Below are 18,668 nucleotides of genomic sequence, written 5' to 3'. Positions count from 1 at the left end.
TTTCTGAAATAAATATTCAGACTTTTCTAAGTGGCGTTTAAGTATATACTTCCTTGGAAAGAATCAGACTGTGATCTAAGGGCCAGTTGTTGCTGGTCAAGGTGCACTGACCACTGTCCCTCAGTCCATGCCCCCCTCAGTCTCCTGAGAAGAAACTGCCAGTTTCAGGTGGATAGGGATCATTCGGGATCCTTTCGGTACGTGTTTATGGATATGTTGAAGACCCAGAGAAAAGATATGGTGTGTGTGTGAGATTTTGTTCACACTTCTTCATGTTTTCAGCATAAATCTTTTCATCCTAAGCATGCAATTTATTTCTTTCAAACATCAGGAGGTTCTGCAGGGCTTTCCATGGCGGACTTGCTGAAGCATTGCATTGCTGCTTGGCACCAGGACAAGCCCTCATCACAACTGACTGATTGTTCCCCTACTGATGGACACTTAGGCTGTCTCCCAATAGCTGCCGTTGATCCTTTGCCCCCCCCCACCACCACTCAATGATAACATGTCCTTTACTTGGTGCTGCCTATCCCCATTCCTTTAGCACCTAGTCGCTCCTGAAACAGATTGGTCTCTACCTGGCCACCTTTAACTCCACTGACCCTTTCAGGCCCGCACAGAAGAGCTGGAAGAAGAAATCGAAGCCGAGCACACAGTCAGAGCCAAAATTGAGAAGCAGCGCTCAGACCTAGCCAGGGAACTGGAGGAGATCAGCGAGAGGCTGGAAGAAGCCAGTGGAGCCACTTCCGCCCAGATTGAGATGAACAAGAAGAGAGAAACTGAGTTCCAGAAACTCCGCAGGGACCTGGAGGAAGCCACCCTGCAGCATGAAGCCACAGCAGCCACCCTGCGGAAGAAGCACGCGGATACCGTGGCTGAGCTTGGGGAGCAGATCGACAACCTGCAGCGGGTCAAGCAGAAGCTGGAGAAGGAGAAGAGCGAGCTGAAGATGGAGATCGACGACCTCGCTAGTAACATTGAGACAGTCTCCAAGTCCAAGGTATGACTAACCCTCGTGGTCTCGGCAGTCATGTCTTCCCACCCTGTGAGCAAGTGGAGTTTGATGCGCCAAACTCACTGTGTGCTCTGGACTGTTCGCCTTCTTGCCTGCTGAGTTTACCAACTCCTCAAATTCATTCAAGCCACATGTCCAAAATGCCTGAAGACACTACAGCAAAATACCTTAGGCTGGGTGATTTTATAAACAGAAGTGTCGCTTACAGTTTGGGAGTTGCAAACTCTGAGATCAAGCGAACAGTAGACTCAGTGTCTGGCTGGGGCTCATCCCTGCTTCTAAGACAGTGCCTTCTCTCCATGCCCTCCCATGTCAGAAGGAGCAAGGGAGTTAGCTCTCACCTCTTTATTTGTCTACTTAATTTTAAGATAAGGTCTAACCATGCAGCCCTGGATAGCCTGGAACACTATATAGATGAGGCTAGCCTCAGACTCAGAGATCTGCCTGCCTGTGACTTCAGAATGCTGGGATTAAAGGTGTGTGTGAGCACATCCATCTTCTCCCCTCTGTGATGGTGAAGACCTAATTACCATCCACCCCCAGAGGTCCTACTTCTCTACTGATGGAGATTTAGTTTCAACATACTCTTCTCCCCTCTCTACATGGAACTTTCTAGGGCTCTTCATACTCTCTGGGACTCATGCTAATGAGGGTTCTGACACTTAAACCCAACCATCTTCACAGCTAAGCTGCCTCCTTGTGACTTCATACAAAATTCCCCTCCTAGAGCAATCATGGCCTCCTTAATTTAAGAGCTGCCCTTATATCAGGATGCTCCAAGATGTACTTGGAACTGTTTGACTGGCTGAGCTGGGAGAAGGACCACTACTGACCCCAGGGAGGATGTGAGCCTCTCAAGAGGATCCCTAGAGGATCAGGGAGTGTACCTGAAGAGGAGCTGGTGGTGAGGTCAGGGAAGAAAAATGAACTCTGTGGAAAGAACATCTTACCATCTCTGTGTGTGTGTGTGTGTGTGTGTGTGTGTGTGTGTGTGTGTGCATGCGTGCATGGGCAAGTATGTATGTTGCATGAGTTGAACACAGGACCTTACACGTGCTAGGCAAGAACCCTACCCCTGAGCTACCACCACAGTCCCCTTTGCTGTCTATTTTCAGGGTCTGTTTCACCTAGTATTGATTTCTTTTTTCATTCTGTTCTTTAACATGTATTTTATTGGGGGAGGGCATGTGTGTGCAGGTGCCCACAGAGACAAGAAGAAGCATTGGATTCCCTGGAGCTGTGCTTACAAGTGGTTGTGAGCTGCCTGATTGGGGGGGGGGGGGGCGGGATTCAAACTCTGGTCCCTAACTTAGTTCATGTCCTATTGCTGTAGTAAAATGCCCGAGGTTCAATACATGATAAAGAACAGAGTTCTGTTTAGCCCATAGTTCTGAAGATGTGACCGAATCTATTTAGCTCAAGTAAGGACCTCCCAGCAGATGACCGCACAGAGGTAGGAGCATTTGTTAGAGGATCATAGACGCCAGTCAGTTTTACAGCCACACGTTTTCACACTAAGGAATCCAGTCTTTAGGCAACAAGCATTAATCCCTTCAGAGATGTCCCCCAATGTCCTCGTTACCTCTCACGAGGCCACGCCTTCTATAAAGCTTCACCACCCCTTGACACCACCACACCAGGGGCCAAGTTTCACCTCATAGCATCCTGCTTCTGGAATGACTTTGTATTACTCTGTTCTGCTTCTGCCACTTCCGTCTCACACCTTCCAGTCTAAGGAAAACATATGCTCACTTTATTCTATATTTTATGAGGAGGGAAGAGAAGTGAAGTCTGAAACATATACAGGGGTTTTGAACAAAACTTGTAATCAGAAGTGGACCAGATGCTGAGATAGTGACACCCTCATCTCGATAACCCAGAAACCACTGTAGTGTTAAAAGAAGCATGGAAACATGAACCTGGGGCTTGGGAACAGTATGCATCTGGCAATAGACTTGTTTCTCTTCCAGCATGATCCCAGGATTCCCGTGAGTGGCATCGTAACAGAAACTGGTTTACTAATCACCAGATACATGCCTACCAAGCTGACATTCCACATTATTGTTTATTAAAGAGCCATCACACACAAAAATAAAGCAAGTCTATAATGAGGATAATTCTTAAAACTTTTATATGCTCTGTGTTTTCATTTGGCCCAACAAGAAGCCAGACTATCAAAGCATCTGGTTCCGATGCTGGACACCAGAAACCCACTTCCACATTCCCACTGGCCTTTTCGTTCCCCAGAGTAACATGGAAAGAATGTGCCGGTCTGTGGAAGACCAGTTTAATGAGATCAAAGCCAAGGATGACCAACAGACCCAGTTAATCCATGATCTAAACATGCAGAAGGCAAGGCTGCAGACCCAGAACGGTGAGGATGGCTTGCCTCCAGGGCCCAGCGGGGACATGGTGCTTGGCACCCGGCAATGCTTACGCGGAGCCACATCTGTTCGGCAGGGGAGCTGAGCCACCAAGTAGAAGAGAAGGAGTCTCTGGTTTCACAACTAACCAAAAGCAAGCAGGCTCTCACCCAGCAACTGGAGGAGCTCAAGAGACAGCTGGAGGAAGAGACCAAGGTAAGGTGGATGGAATGGTTGCAGGGTAGAACCTGAGAAGCCAAGCGTTGCAACCCTCGCATAAGGCTGACGGGATGTGGGTGGCAACCCTTGGGTGTGGCTGATGGGAGGTGGGTTGTGACCCCCGGGGGTGGCTGATGAGAGGTGGGCTGTGACTCTTTGGTGTGGCTAATGGGAGGTGAGCTGTGACCCTTGGGTATGGCTGATGGGAGGTGGGCTGTGACCCTCAGGTGAGGGGGATGGGAGGTGAGCTGTGACCCTCAGGTGAGGGGGATGGGAGGTGGGTGGCCTGGAGGGAAGACGAGCTGGAGGCAGTACAGTATCAAGGATGAGTCTTCCCTCTGCCATGGAGTGTCATAATAACATGTCCCTGAATGATAGAGGACCTTGGCATTAGCTCTCTTCCCTCAGGACCAGAAAACCCTGTCTCTTTTACACCACCGTCTCCCATAGGGTGGCCTGATGAACTTCCCCTCCAGTGAGGAGAGCCCCTTCCCACTACCACACTAGTTAGACCATCTCGTGCAGAAATTCACCCAAAATGCTTAAAACATCTGTTCTTAAGTACTTTTTCTCCCAAAGGACTACATGGCCTAGGGAGAACCTTTGGGTGCTTTAACAGAAGCATCATCCTAATGCCAACTTCAGTATCTAGATATGGTCTATAATACATATAATCCAGTCTACGCTCTGATGGATAAACTGCTCTCAGTGATTTTTCCCCCACTGTGGTTGTGGACAGTAAATAAACCCTCAACAGAACAGTGCACACAGTAAGTGCTACTGATGCCAGCATTTTGGGCATGAAAACAGGAGTCTGGCCATTTGAAAAACCCACATGAAAGGAATTTACTTTGATCTGGTTGCGAGTGCCGTGATCTGGGAGAGATTTACAAGGCAATCTTTAGAAATTCTCTGTCTTTCATTTTTGGCAAAGAACAGTACTGTATTTATCTCTCATCTTTCTTTTCTGAGGGAAGGCTTTTGGTGGACTAGGGAGCGAGGGAGGAGGGGCGAGAACCAGAGACTAAACAAGCAGTGCAGGTCACTGGAGGCCAGAGGCCACCTCATCTTGTCCCTCACTGCTGCTGTGAGACTCCTTCCTCAAGCAAAGTTCTGCCTTCTCTTGTCTTTTCTATAAATGATGAAAATGCAGAAATCATTGCCAATAGAACTTTTTTCCTTTGTTGGTGGCACCCAAAGATTTGTTGCAACTGTTAAAGCTAAGTGGTAAACATTTGTCATGTTCGGAAGGTCATGAGGGAGGGGAGGAGGCTCTGGACATCAATTCACACCGGTGGTTCCCAGTGTGGGGACACTGGTCTCTGGAGACACCAGATGATGGCTGTCGCTGTTTCGTGGTCACAGCATCCCATCATACTGTGGGACGTAGTAAGGAGGTGGTTTTCTTTTCAGTTGTTTTAATTCTCGCCATTACAGCCATGGAACGGTCTCAATGTGAGAAATAACCCTTTAGCGGCTGCTATTAATTTATTAAAAAACAGAGGGAGGGCAAGCCCTAAGCACAGACCCGCAGCATGCAACTGTCTAGATACATGTTGATGCTGTTGCTTTATGTCCATTGTATATATTTCTAATGGTTGTTTTGGCGATTGGGAGAGGGTTGAGAGAGGATTTTACTATTTAGCTCAGGATGTCCTAGAACTCACCATGTACCTCAGACAGCCCTTGAATTCCCTATCTTCCTGCCTCAGCTTCCTAAGTACCAGGATTATAGATATGTGCTACCATGCACGGCTGGCTAAACATTATTGACTTTCTCTTTTATGGTGTAATGCTTTCTTTAAGAAGTAAATATAATTATGGAGAGATTTTTAACAATCAAACATTAGGTATGCTAATAATACAAAAGTTGTGAGCCAACATAGAAATGCTTCAAATTTGGAACAGCTATTTAAACGAACACACTTTCACTGGGAAGAAGGCCATGTGGTTTTGTAATTGATTACCGCTGTAATCCCCAGGCCAAGAACGCGCTGGCCCACGCTCTGCAGTCCTCCCGCCATGACTGTGACCTGCTGCGGGAACAGTATGAGGAAGAGCAGGAAGGCAAAGCTGAGCTGCAGAGGGCGCTGTCCAAGGCCAACAGCGAGGTGGCCCAGTGGAGGACCAAATATGAGACGGACGCCATTCAGCGCACGGAGGAACTGGAGGAGGCCAAGTATAGCCCAAGTTCCCCATGGGAGAGAAGGTCCTAGAAAAGTCTCAGAAGGAGAACAGTCCCCCAGCTGGAGAGGCTCTTTCTCTCCTTTGCAGTTTCTTAAGCTTTCAGAGTGTCCCCCTCTTCTAGGGACTGTCTTTCCTTCCTGCTCAATTGGCAACTCCTTATAGGCTAGTTGTGCCACCAAGCATTTCGGGATTATTCTGGTGACATAGACACACAGCTCAACAATGAGGATGTGTTCTGTGAAATGTGTCATTCGGGACTTTATCATCATGAGAATCTTCTAGATTGAGCCCGCAAACCAAATTGGTGTGAAAGCCAAATACTCCATAAAGCCTCTTGCTCAAGTCAAGAGACTCACTATTCCTGACATGTGTGAACTGCTGCCGGCCTGACAAAGGGTGGCACTTCAATGTAAACTTCTCTTTCAAAAGTGAAACAAGAAGTGTAGCATAGCAAACACGTACCCCTGTGACACAGCCGCTCACTGTCACTATGGAGTAAGCACCTACACAATGCTGCCTGTACCATGCTTTCCGATGACCAACAGCACAGTAGCTTTGCCTATTCCAGCATCCCACAAAAAGAATATGTGGTACTGCAAGGTTAGAAGGGCTGCTGTGTTGCTAGGTGATGGGAGTTTTGCACTTCTGTCCTAGTCGGATGGCACCATGGTTAGTTCTGTGGTCCATGGCTCCCCACTCACATGTCAGGTCTCAGTCAGCCTCCTTCAGACTGTCCATTCTCCTTCAACGTGATAGTTACTTGCTAAAATATCCCATTCTGCAGAAACAAAGTAACATCTGATTCTCCTAGGAAAAAGCTGGCCCAGAGGCTCCAGGAGGCAGAGGAGAACACCGAGGCTGCCAACTCCAAGTGCGCTTCCTTGGAGAAAACCAAGCAGAGGCTTCAGGGAGAAGTGGATGACCTGATGCTGGACCTGGAGCGAGCCAACACAGCCTGTGCCACCCTGGACAAGAAGCAGAGGAACTTCGACAAGGTCTTTCCCCAGCTGCTTCAAGGGCATGGTGGTCTCAGTGGTAGTCTTTCACACATGCATTTCATGAGCCTTGATTTCTACTTGAAAATTCTTTGGGAACTTTCTTTACTTCTCTAATAGCTCCTTCAAGGGAAATTTACTTTTAGTCAAAGCTAATTCAAATTCTGATGAGCATGTCATGTAGACTGAATATCTTTAATCCTCCACATCCGAGTCTGAAAGTTTTGAGCACCATGATGCTACGAAGGGAAGAAAATTCCATGTCTGACTTCATGTGACAGGTGGAAGTTAAAACATGAATATGATGTGCTGGGGAAATGGCTCAGTGGGTAAATATACTTGCCACCCAAGCATGAGAATCTGAGTTCAAGTCCCCGGAACCCACATGCAAGCTGAATACAAACCATGCACATCTGTGATCCCAGCACTCCTACTGGAAGATGAGAGACAGAGACAGGACAATCCCCAGGAGCCCACAGGCCAGCTAGTCTGGCATACTCAGTGTCTCCCTCAAAGTGGAAGGAAAAGACCAATATCTGAGGTTGTCTTCCGACCTTCACAAGCACATCGTGACATGCGTACACCTACGTTCACACACAAATACTCACACACATATCGTACATTCACAAATGTCATGTACACACACAGGCATTCATATACTCATATACACCCCAAACACACAAGTATGCTGAAAGTGCTGTACAAAATTCCTTACCTCCACAACGTAGCATATGAAACATACTTGCATGAAGCTTGGGTCTCATCTTCAAGGTATCTCATGTCTATACAAATACTCCAAATTCTGGGGGAAATATTCTGAGATCTGTAAAATTACCTGTCAATTCAGTGATACTTATCCTGTATTTTAAGAACTCAGCAGGGCATGGTGTAGAGACATCAGACTTTGGAGTCTCTGGTCTAGAGTAGAGCCCACCTTCTTCCTTTGGTCTCCAAGGATGGAAAAATGAATGAAGCCTTGGCATTGTTCACAGTCTTTGTTTGAATGCTCTCTCTCTCTCTCTCTCTCTCTCTCTCTCTCTCTCTCATCCCCCTGTTTCTCATGTTTCCCACTCCCTCATCATAGGTCCTTGCGGAGTGGAAGCAAAAACTGGATGAAAGTCAAGCTGAGTTGGAAGCTGCCCAGAAAGAGTCCAGGTCTCTCAGTACTGAAATCTTCAAGATGAGGAACGCCTACGAGGAGGTGGTGGACCAGTTAGAGACGCTGAAGCGAGAAAATAAAAATCTGCAAGGTGAGCTCCCTCCAGAGCACAGCAGGGTCAGGCTGCCCTTCTGCCAACTCCAGTCCCGTTCAGCCACAGCTTCCTCCTCCCTATGATCCTACAACACCCCATCCATCAAACCTCCTAGTTACTAGTGTTCCCCAAGGCTCAAACCCTCTTTGTGAAAGGAGTAAGCGCAGCTGATAATCAGCTTGAGGACTGCAGCTACCCAGTGAGTTGCTAAGTACATCGCTATTAGAAAACAAGAGACTTAGGATTCTAGCCTTCATGTGGCCTCACGTCCTTGTGCCTGTGGCTAAAACTCTTGATGACTTCAAACTTGCTATAACTAGACATCATCCATGTTTCCCTAAGTTTGACTGTATTCTGGAAGACTGAGAGTCTAAGGTTTCTGGTCCTCCATGGTGGTTCTGTATATGTAGGGTCAAAGAGAATCTTCTTGTTGTCCCTCATTTGTAGGTAGACTTTTCTGTCCTGTCAGCCCAACTCCCAAATAACCAACATGGAGACTTAATATTAATTATAGATGTTTGGTCAATAGCTCAGGCTTGTTACTAGTTAACTCTTATAGCTCAAATTAACCCATTTATAGTCATCTACATTCTGTCACAAGGAATTATCTCTGTTTCATCACAGATCGTTCATGCTTCTCTTTACATCTCTCCCAACTCCTCAGACTATCCCCTTCTCTTTCCTAGCGCCCTGCTAGTCTGGCTTTCCTGCCCAATCTCTTCCTTCCCAGGTACAGGCCAGTCAACTCTCTATTAACCAATGAGAGTCAGACATATTTACAGTGTACAAAGATTGTTCCACAGCATTTATTCTCTACAGGATTGAGGTGAGGCAACACTCCTGTGTCTAGCCTATCACCCACCAGAACAGCGTCCCATAGTCTCTATGTAAAAGCCCCGAATGAACTGCCGTCCCCTCACTTGCCTGGCAAACACCTAGGCTGGGAGCTGGAGCCCACTGGAAGCCTAAACCAAGACTGTCTCTTGCAGAAGAGATTTCTGACTTAACTGAGCAGATTGCAGAAATGGGCAAGAACCTCCAGGAAGTGGAAAAGACGAAGAAGCAAGTGGAACAGGAGAAGTCCGAGCTCCAGGCTGCCTTAGAAGAGGTGGAGGCAAGTGTCTTGTCTGGAATCAGATAGGAAACGGAAAGAAACAGTGCTCGCTCACCCACATGGGGCCTGGAACATGGAATTCCCCACCGGGAAGAACAATCAGCCAGCCCTAGATCTGAAAAGCCCGGGCTGAGCCACTTTATCCCCTGGTGTTATTTATCCTATGTCCCCTTTTGAGAATAAATAAATGTGTTCTTTATGTCCTCAATAAGCTTCCTCTCAAGAAGGAAACTGCCCATCACCAAGCATCCCCTGAGCCCCCTCAAGATCCCTTGGTGCCTGTTTCATACAGAGGCTTACAGCATCTTTGGCTATCAGGAATCCTGCAAAGAGACCCAGAGTCTCCCGGTGTCATAATCAGTTTTATTATAGTCACAATTATGTACCTGATATTAGTCACTATTAAGCACACCGTTTAGAGAATATTTACCAGCTCAAGAGATGCACTCCCATTTCAAGGTATGAGATGGTTAATCGCAGATACGAAGTTTGAATCTGACTTCCATTACTCTTAGGGCTGTTCAGGAGCCCATCAAATGTTCAAGCCTCAGAGCATTGCCCCCATGTGTATAAAGGGAGCATCACTGTGCCATATTTATCATAATTTGAAGGAAAATGCTCATTTAGGGGGTGCCACTAGGTGTAATGGCCCACACCTGTAATCCCAGCATCCAGGAAGACCATGAGTTTAAGAACAGCCAAAGTTACATAGTAAATTCCAGGCTAGCAGGCTAGCAGGCTAGCCTGGGATACTATTACAAAAAGGAAAAGAAAGAGAGAGAGAGAGAGAGAGGATGCAGTGCTTCTCATGAAGTTCTCATTGCTCCTTAGGGTTCCCTCGAACACGAGGAGAGCAAGATCTTGCGTGTCCAGCTAGAATTAAGCCAGGTAAAATCTGAGCTTGACCGCAAGGTCACGGAAAAGGATGAGGAAATTGAACAAATAAAAAGAAACAGCCAGCGTGCTGTGGAGGCCATGCAGAGTGTGTTAGATGCGGAAATCCGCAGCCGCAATGACTCCCTGAGGTTGAAGAAGAAGATGGAGGGCGATCTCAATGAGATGGAGATTCAGCTGAGCCATGCCAACCGTCAGGTGGCAGAAACCCAAAAACACTTGCGCACGGTCCAGGGCCAGCTTAAGGTGAGCTCCGGCTGGTTTGGTAGACCTGTGAGCCCGGAGCCCACCCTGAAGCTCTGCTCTCACTCCTGGTTTCCCTTGAAGGATTCCCAGCTGCACCTGGACGACGCTCTGAGAAGCAATGAGGACCTCAAGGAACAGCTGGCCACCGTGGAGCGCAGGAATGGCCTTCTGCAGGAGGAGCTAGAGGAGATGAAGGTGGCCCTGGAGCAGACAGAGCGGACCCGCCGGCTGTCAGAGCAGGAGCTCCTGGACTCCAGCGACCGTGTCCAACTGTTGCACTCCCAGGTATGTTGTCTCCTCAATCGGGTCTACCCTGGGCAGTAGGGCAGTGGCTCTGCCAGGTGCTTCCTCCTCCACCCACCTGGGGCATATAGCACCCCAGGTGCCTCAGCAAGGAGTTTTCCCATTTCTCCCAGACTAGCGGTCAAGACCAAGTCAGAAAAACCTTGATTTCTTGAGCTCTGAGATCTGTTTGATCAGAAATAAAGATGAAAGATCTTGCAGGCTGTGTGCAGTAGTATTGGAGCAAGGGAGTAGGGAGAATTCACAGAGGAAATACAGGTTTAAAAACCTTTATCCAATATACACATGACAGGAATTTACTTGGAGCCAGAGTGTTTCTGGTTTGGGAAGATTTGCATGTGTGAATATTTGCATATACATAATGAAAGATACTGGGGTTGAATACAAGCCTAAACCTGAAACTCGTTTCTTTATAATCACGCCCTGAAGATGATTTGACTGTGGCCCATGGCGTGAAGTTGGATGTAGAATTTTGCATTTATGCTATCCTGTTGCTACTCAATATTTTGGATTTTGAATCTTATCTGAATTTCAGAATTTCAAATGAAAATAAATGTTCAGTCCATAATTTAGGCTAAAATCTTTGGATATAATTTTACAACATTTTTAAAGATACTTGCTCTAAAACATATAAATCCTAAGCAAACACATAGAAAATAAATCAATTAAATAGTTAACGTGTTATGTTCTTTCATTCTTGGGTCTTTGTGAATTACATAAATACCACACTTTTGTATTTGACCAATATTTTGCAGCTTCTAACTTCCATTTAACAATATGTCCAAAATGTATTTCTAACTCTTTAAATAGGTTTCAATGCTATGGATTTCAATAGCAAAAAAAAAGAAAAGAAAAAGAAAAAAAAAAGGCAGCAACAAAAGTTGAATATTATGACTGCAATCAGTCCTCTATGGTTGGCTATTTTACACTGTTACCAATAAAATTCTTTACTATTACAAAGACTAATTAATATTGCCATAACTAAAATTTTTCATTCATCTGTGATTACTATTGTCACTATATCTGGAAGAAAATAAACTCAGGGTCAAAACAGTAAAGACATTTGTATACAACACATGTAATTTCTACTTAACAAGGCTCTCCTGATTTTTATTCCCATTTATTACCATGCGAGGACTCCTCTACAAATTCCAAAAGACGCTAGCTGTTCAATCTTCACAAACTTTATTGTTGAAGCATATGTCATTGGTTTATTATTGTTATAATAATAATAATTACTATTAGTTTTAGTAAGGATGAACTAGAACATATCACCAGTTGGGTATCCATCATATTTCTTGTGTGTTTTAAGTACTTATTCTCCTTGCCCCTTTTTCTTGTTAATATATCTTATTTATATATGGACAGGAGTGTTTTCATATATAGATGATGTTTTCTGGTTTGTCATTACCATTCCAGTTTCAATTCCATGCATGGCATATTTTAATTAGTAGAAATATTTTTCATTTTACATAAATGCGTCTATCAATCATGTTCTTGTTTCAATGCCTTTTGCTGAAAAATCTATCCATCCTCAAAGGTTTGAAATTCCCCCTTTATCATTTACTCCATTTTCTGATGTACAGCTGTTGGCTCTGTCCCAGAACTTTCTGTTCAGTCAGGAATGATATTGTACCCAGCGGACCACTCATGTGGAAAATAAGAAGTGGAAGATGACTGTGTTTCACTTCCCTCCCCACCCACTGCCCTCCCTTCCCATTGTTTTAAGTACCCATAGGAAACCGTCACCCTCAAAATCTAATTTTTCTTGCAGAACACGAGCCTGATAAATACCAAGAAAAAACTAGAGGCTGACTTGGCTCAGTGCCAGGCAGAGGTGGAGAACTCCATCCAGGAGTCCAGAAATGCAGAAGAGAAAGCCAAGAAGGCCATCACTGATGTGAGCATCATCCTCTGCCAAGCTGGTAGTGAGAGCTGAGAAAGGGGGATTTCATATCTGAGGGCATGGCAAGGAGGTATCATCTCTTCTGAGCACAGCCAGTCTGTGGCTGCTTCCTGGAGAGATGCCAGGAAAGAGAGGAAAGAGGGTCATTGGAGAGGCAAAATGGGACATGATGACTGGGAGGGGAGGCTCAGCATGAGGCACAAGATGACAGCATTGTCTGTGTACTCTGAGTAGTACTGAATGGGTGGCCTACAGATATGTTCTGTGCACTGACCCAGGCTGCCATGATGGCGGAGGAGCTGAAGAAGGAGCAGGACACCAGCGCCCACCTGGAGCGGATGAAGAAGAACCTGGAGCAGACAGTGAAGGACCTGCAGCACCGTCTAGACGAGGCTGAGCAGCTGGCACTGAAGGGCGGCAAGAAGCAGATCCAGAAACTGGAGGCCAGGGTGGGTAATTTGAGAAGGCACTGGCATTCCAAGTAGCCTTGTTTCAGCCATCTTGGGCAGAACCCATGAACCAGAAATTTAGATTTAGGTGGTGGAAAAGTGCTGCCGCTACTCCCTGGCAGGTTCTCGCTGTGTAGAATTCACTATGCAGACCAGGCTGGCCTCTAACTCACAGAGATCTGTCTGCCTCTGTCTCCCAAGTGCTGGGTTTAACAGTGTGCACCAACACATTTGGCAAAGATGACATCTTTTAATGTTCACTTCCTGCTACCCCTGTAGATTCACAATTATACACACATATAGGGAGAAGTGCTCTATGGTCAAGAAATTCCACGCTTGGACATGGTTTCTATGGTTTTGATACACTCCTTCCGTCCTTCTGCTCCTACTCTCAGGTTATTCTCTTTCCAGCTTTCCTAATATCTATATGCAGTAGCAGTTTTAGGGTATATCCCGCCCCATCCCCAAAGGAGCTTGATTGACACTTCTTCCTCCAAGTTCATGCACCAGAGACACTATCTCTCCGGCGCCAGAAGTCCTGGACTTGCTTTTGGAGCCTATTTCACAGTCGTTCATTTCCTTTGCTGATCTATGCTGCTTTCTCAGCCTCCTTATTTTCCCCTTCAAATCTATGTTGGATTATTTCAGTCATTTTTGAAATGGGCTGCGTGCACAATGGACATTTCAGAGAAGGGCTGCATGGAGGAGGCTATTAGAATATCTCTTTTGTCCCAGAAAGAGAGAAAATGGAAGAGTGGGCAGGAATGAGGAGGAGGAAGGAAGAGGAGAGAATTTTCCCAATAGGAAGTCTCCAGTACAATTGTTCTTTATTTGAGCATCCCCAGAACCATGTGGTCGCTAGGCACACGGTTCCTTTTAAATATGCAAATTTTTGTTGTTGGTTTCTTTTTGTTATTTTTTTACTTCCCATAAAAAAAATTCTTCCCTTCCATTCCAATGAAAAGGAGCATGGCCCCATGCTTCTCATAGACCCCTTCCAGAAGGAAAGGATCAAGTCCCATGATACCTTGTGGTTTTTCTTAGCTCAGTCAGGAACCTACGGTCACCTCCCCCTTGCACAGTCAGTCGGCCACTTTGACTGTCCTCTGATCCCAGCTGTCCAGCTTCACACATCCGAGAAAGCTTCCAGAGGCCTGGAGAGCGAGCGTGGGGTGGGGAGATTTGTTGTGAGACCCGATGAAAGACGGTGGAACTCCATTTGCACTCTCTCCCCCAGGAGCTTTCAAAGTTGATGTAATGAGTCTCCTAGCATGAGCTGACCTCTCTTTCTGATGCTGTTGGAGTCCCCAGGGAGAGGGGCATGTGGTTGGTTGACACCCCAACACCCAGCTGCATCTCTCAGAGTTGTGGCATTGGGATACTGGCACCACAGTTGACAATCTGCCACCTCAGGGGCTTTCTTCTTCCCTCAAGACTTCAGAAAAGGCAAAAGAAAAGTATGGCATTGAGGTGATTCTTTACTCTCTTTTCCATACTTTGTCTCATCCCACCCACCTTTGAGGTGGGTTGGGCGTCTCCATTGGCAGCCATGCCCAGTGGTAGCAACTCACTTGCTTTAGATCTATCAAACGGCCTTGGGCTTGGATGTAGCTTGGTCTGCCCATGATTAATGCCTTGCCTAGTTGGAATCAAGACATCCATTAAGAGTCCAGCAGGTTTTATCAGTGATGATAAGCAGGGCAGACTCCCAATCTGTGGTGTCCTTGCCAAAGTACACAGCGCCAGAGGAACGGACCTCTTTGCCAAGCCTGAGCCAGGAGCCAAGCACTATGCACCAGTGCCTGCCTCTACCCGGGGAATGCATATTGCTATAATCTGTACAAAGCCACTACAGGGACTGGGCCTGGGAGGAGATGTCTCTGTATAACACAGCAAGGTCTTAAGGTCACTTTAGGATGACTAGCATGTGAGTCTGCTAGAGAAAGCTAGTAGCCTTGACCTCGCTTCTGATGCTCTTCGCCTCACACAGGTGCGGGAGTTGGAAAATGAGCTGGATGCCGAGCAGAAGAGAGGGGCTGAAGCTCTGAAGGGGGCCCACAAATATGAACGCAAAGTCAAAGAGATGACTTACCAGGTAGCAAGCTGCAAGCCCTCGAGTGCCGCTATGTGGGGCAGACCCCAACAAAAGGAGTCGGGGACTGGAGGTCTGTTACGGATGTTCTTTTTTGCAGGCTGAGGAGGACCGCAAGAACATCCTCCGGCTTCAGGACTTGGTGGACAAGCTGCAGGCCAAAGTGAAGTCCTACAAGAGGCAGGCAGAGGAGGCTGTGAGTACTGGAGGCTCCTGTGCATCGTGTCACCCACCGTGGTGTCCTCATGAAGCCCGAGTGGGAACCAATGCCTGATTGGAATCATTCAGAGAGCCCCAGGCCTGACTTTGCATCTACAGGTCACACACAGAAACATCTCCCTTAATGCTCATTTGGTCTGTGTTCGTTGGATCTTCTCCCCCTCCTAACTTCCTGTACCCTCATAGCTTCCCAGCTCCTCCCAGCCACCTCCATCCCTAACCTACATCTCTCCCTGGTTCATTTCATCTACCCCAGAGCATCTTAGTTCACTCTGATGACCTTGTGTCATCCCAGCTCTCCCTAACCAGACCAGACCACTACCAGCACCGCCTTCTGCCCTCCTGCCCTGAAACACCTCATCCTGATGCTTGTCATCCCACCACACTCTACTCTCCTGGTCCCCCACCTCCAGACTTCTATAGCAACATGCCCATACTCCTTTCCATCCCTGTTTCATTGCCTCCAGATCAAATAGGTCAGATCAACAGGAAAGACAGTAGATGAGCCAAAACCAGTGCTTTGAAGGATATCTTCCAGTGGCTTTGGGTCCAAGGGCTACAAATAGCAAAATGTTGGGACCAAGATGGGAGGTAGCCTTTGTTTTGTAGAAAATAAATTATGCCGGATATTGACACTGGCCTGTGATCTCCAGTACCCCAGAAATGGAGCAGGTAGATTGTAAGTCTGAGACTAACCTGCACTACACAGAGAAACCCTGTCTTTAAAAACGAAATGAAAAGAAAAATTTCAGTCTAATAAGGTTAAATGTGTTGCCTTCAAGGATTTCGCAGATTTTATAGCTAATATGTGATTCACTCTCAGAAGTAAAGGGCCCTCTAGAACAGTTCCTTCACTGCACTTGCTTGGCTTGGGATGCCTGCAGAGCATCTCCCAAGGCCAATGTCTGAAGGAAGAAATGATTGCTATATGGCATCTCCCTTTGCCCTCTTTCTTCCCTGCTCAGGAGGAAAGAAGTCTTGAAGAAATATACTGGAACGAGTTAAGAGTTGGGGGATATAATAGTCTGTCCTAGCTACACGGTAATTATCAAAAGCATCAAACAAAAGGGATTTGGACCATTGATCTGATACCTTCAGATGTCATGACCTGGGTCATCTCCGGGTTGTGTAAGAGTTGTTTGGGAGAGCTGTTGTAGAGAGGGAGTTCAGGGTACGTGATGGCCCTTTGGAGAAGAGGAAGAGCTTGCAAGGAGCCCCTAGTTAACACATCACATCATGAGCCCAGCTCACAAGGAACCCCTAACTAGCACACCACATCATGAGTTCAGCTCACAAGGAGCCCCTAGTTAGCACACCACATCATGAGTTCAGCTCACAAGGAGCCCCTAGCTAGCACACCACATCATGAATTCAGCTCACAAGGAGCCCCTAGTTAGCACACCACATCATGAGTTCACAAGGAGTCCCCAGTTAGCACACCACATCATGAGCTCACAAGGAGTCCCCAGTTAGCACACCACATCTGAGCTCACAAGGAGCCCCCAGTTAGCACACCACATCATGAGCAGGACACCATTCTCTGGAGAGCTCAACTCATCTCCCCTCGCTGCTCTCTGTGAATGCAAGGCTCACATTTTCCTGGTTCCCCCAAACTCCACAAAGCCCCAGAGAGGTTCCACAACTGTATAACCTCTGTCTTCTTCCCATGCAGGAGGAGCAAGCCAACACACAGCTGTCCAGGTGCCGGAGGGTCCAGCATGAGCTGGAGGAGGCTGAGGAGAGGGCAGACATTGCAGAGTCGCAAGTCAACAAGCTAAGGGCCAAGAGCCGTGATGTGGGAGGCCAGGTAAGAGCAGACACCTGAGGATGGTGTTTTTCCAAAAGGTTATTCATACCGAAGGACCAAAAGAAAAAACAAAAAAAGCCTGGAGATGTCTTTTGGTGTCCTCATCCTTGCCACTGGCCATACACCCACAAATGCTCTTTTAGCATAGACTCCTATGTACCAGGCTCTTGCAAGAAGCGCAGGGTAAAAACATGTCATCTTCTTCTCTCCCTAATGGGAGAGATGCAGTCTAGTGAACCCCTGCTTCTGAGGTGACGTGTCCTGATCCCTAGTAGTTTAACTGGTTTCTTTCTCAACACAAAGTGAGACAAGGTCAATCCTTCCTGCCATTTTCTGAAATTCCCAACTTTGCATCTCTTCCCCTTGAAGGGGATGTTGTGCCTCCCATGGAGCATGACTCATTTCCTGTGTACAATTTCTTTTCTCCCACAGAAGATGGAAGAATGAGGCTCTTCTGAGGCTCGTTGCCATGGGCCACCTCCGGGAAAGTGGAAAGAGAGAATGTGGGAAAAATAAACTGTCCGGAATCCTCAGAACCCAGACTCTGCTGTGTTTGTTATTGTGGGGTTGAGTTTTAGATTCTTACCTACTTTGCTGTAAATGGCAAGAAAATCAGAAATGGGAAAATGTTTGTTCCGTGCCTCACGTGGAAAAGGTGGAAACCCAGGCAGTTTCCAGGTAAACTTCCAGCTTCCATAAACATTTTCAAGTAAAGACCTGACTGGGGTGTGTAGCTCAGGGGTAGCATTTGCCTGACATAGGCAGGGCTCTAGTTTCTATCTTCAGCACCGCACACAACCCAGGTAAACTGAAAGCACAGACCCTGTATCCGCCCACACCTGACACTTGTTAAAAATAGCTCTCTCCAGAAAGATGAAGGCCAGCAAGATGACAGAGAGAGACTGGAACCCTTGTGCACTGTTGCTGAGAAAGTGAGTGGGCTTGCCATCATGGAAAACAGTGTGAAGGTGCCTCCGCCAAAAAGGCAATGCAGTGGTGTGACCTGTAATCTTCTGCGTGTACTTTCAAAGGAAACAGGATTGGGATCTTGACAATGCTGTTGCTTAGCTGTCTGCTACAGAATTAGTCACAAAAGCCAAGACATGGAAAACACCCTAAATGTCTGTACTGGGTGAATACATTTCGGATGCATACTATCCAAAACAGTGGTGGCTAGGGCTGGGGAAATGGCTTAGTAGGTGAAGTGCTTGCTATAAAGCATGTGGACTGAGTTCAAATTCAGCACTCATACAGAAGCCCAGGAGAGGTAGTGTACACCTGCACCCCCAGTGCTGAGAAGGCAGAAATAGGAGGATCCCTGGGGCTTGTTAGCCAGCTAGTCTCTTCTCTAGCCAACCGCTGTCCTCCATGTTCAATGAAAGGCCCTGTCTCAAAAATAAGGAGAACCGTAGAAGAGGATGTCAAGATCTGCTCTCCACATGAACACACACACCACACAAACTCATAGAAAAATGATGTCTCAATATGCAACAGACGATTCTTCAGCCTTTAGGCGAAAGGAATTCCTGCCGTGTTGTGGCAATGTGGGTGAATTCCCAGGACACTGTGCTAAATAAGTCAGATACAGAAAGACTACACTGGAGGG

At 46.8% G+C, this 18,668-nt stretch overlaps 1 protein-coding gene across 1 annotated transcript in view; it reads left to right on the top strand.

Annotated features, from left to right (window-relative positions):
- Myh13 (myosin heavy chain 13) overlaps window positions 1–17,080 on the top strand; it is a 48,807-nt gene extending 31,727 nt beyond the window's left edge. Inside the window, exons 25-38 of the mRNA XM_041664427.1 lie at window positions 611–1,000; window positions 3,263–3,389; window positions 3,476–3,594; window positions 5,580–5,776; window positions 6,596–6,779; window positions 7,864–8,029; window positions 9,022–9,146; window positions 9,978–10,286; window positions 10,368–10,571; window positions 12,364–12,489; window positions 12,774–12,944; window positions 14,935–15,039; window positions 15,137–15,232; window positions 16,928–17,080. Coding sequence (XP_041520361.1) covers window positions 611–1,000; window positions 3,263–3,389; window positions 3,476–3,594; window positions 5,580–5,776; window positions 6,596–6,779; window positions 7,864–8,029; window positions 9,022–9,146; window positions 9,978–10,286; window positions 10,368–10,571; window positions 12,364–12,489; window positions 12,774–12,944; window positions 14,935–15,039; window positions 15,137–15,232; window positions 16,928–17,080 — 2,472 coding nt within the window. The remainder of the gene's footprint in view (window positions 1–610; window positions 1,001–3,262; window positions 3,390–3,475; window positions 3,595–5,579; window positions 5,777–6,595; window positions 6,780–7,863; window positions 8,030–9,021; window positions 9,147–9,977; window positions 10,287–10,367; window positions 10,572–12,363; window positions 12,490–12,773; window positions 12,945–14,934; window positions 15,040–15,136; window positions 15,233–16,927) is intronic.
- The last annotated feature ends 1,588 nt before the right edge of the window (window positions 17,081–18,668 follow it).

Source organism: Microtus oregoni, unplaced genomic scaffold, assembly GCF_018167655.1.
Source record: "Microtus oregoni isolate MIOR12 unplaced genomic scaffold, Mior012 000015F_ref0000493, whole genome shotgun sequence".
Classification (NCBI taxonomy): domain Eukaryota; kingdom Metazoa; phylum Chordata; class Mammalia; order Rodentia; family Cricetidae; genus Microtus; species Microtus oregoni.
The sequence above is the reverse complement of the archived record's forward strand: the minus strand, read 5'-3'. Positions and strand labels throughout refer to the sequence as shown.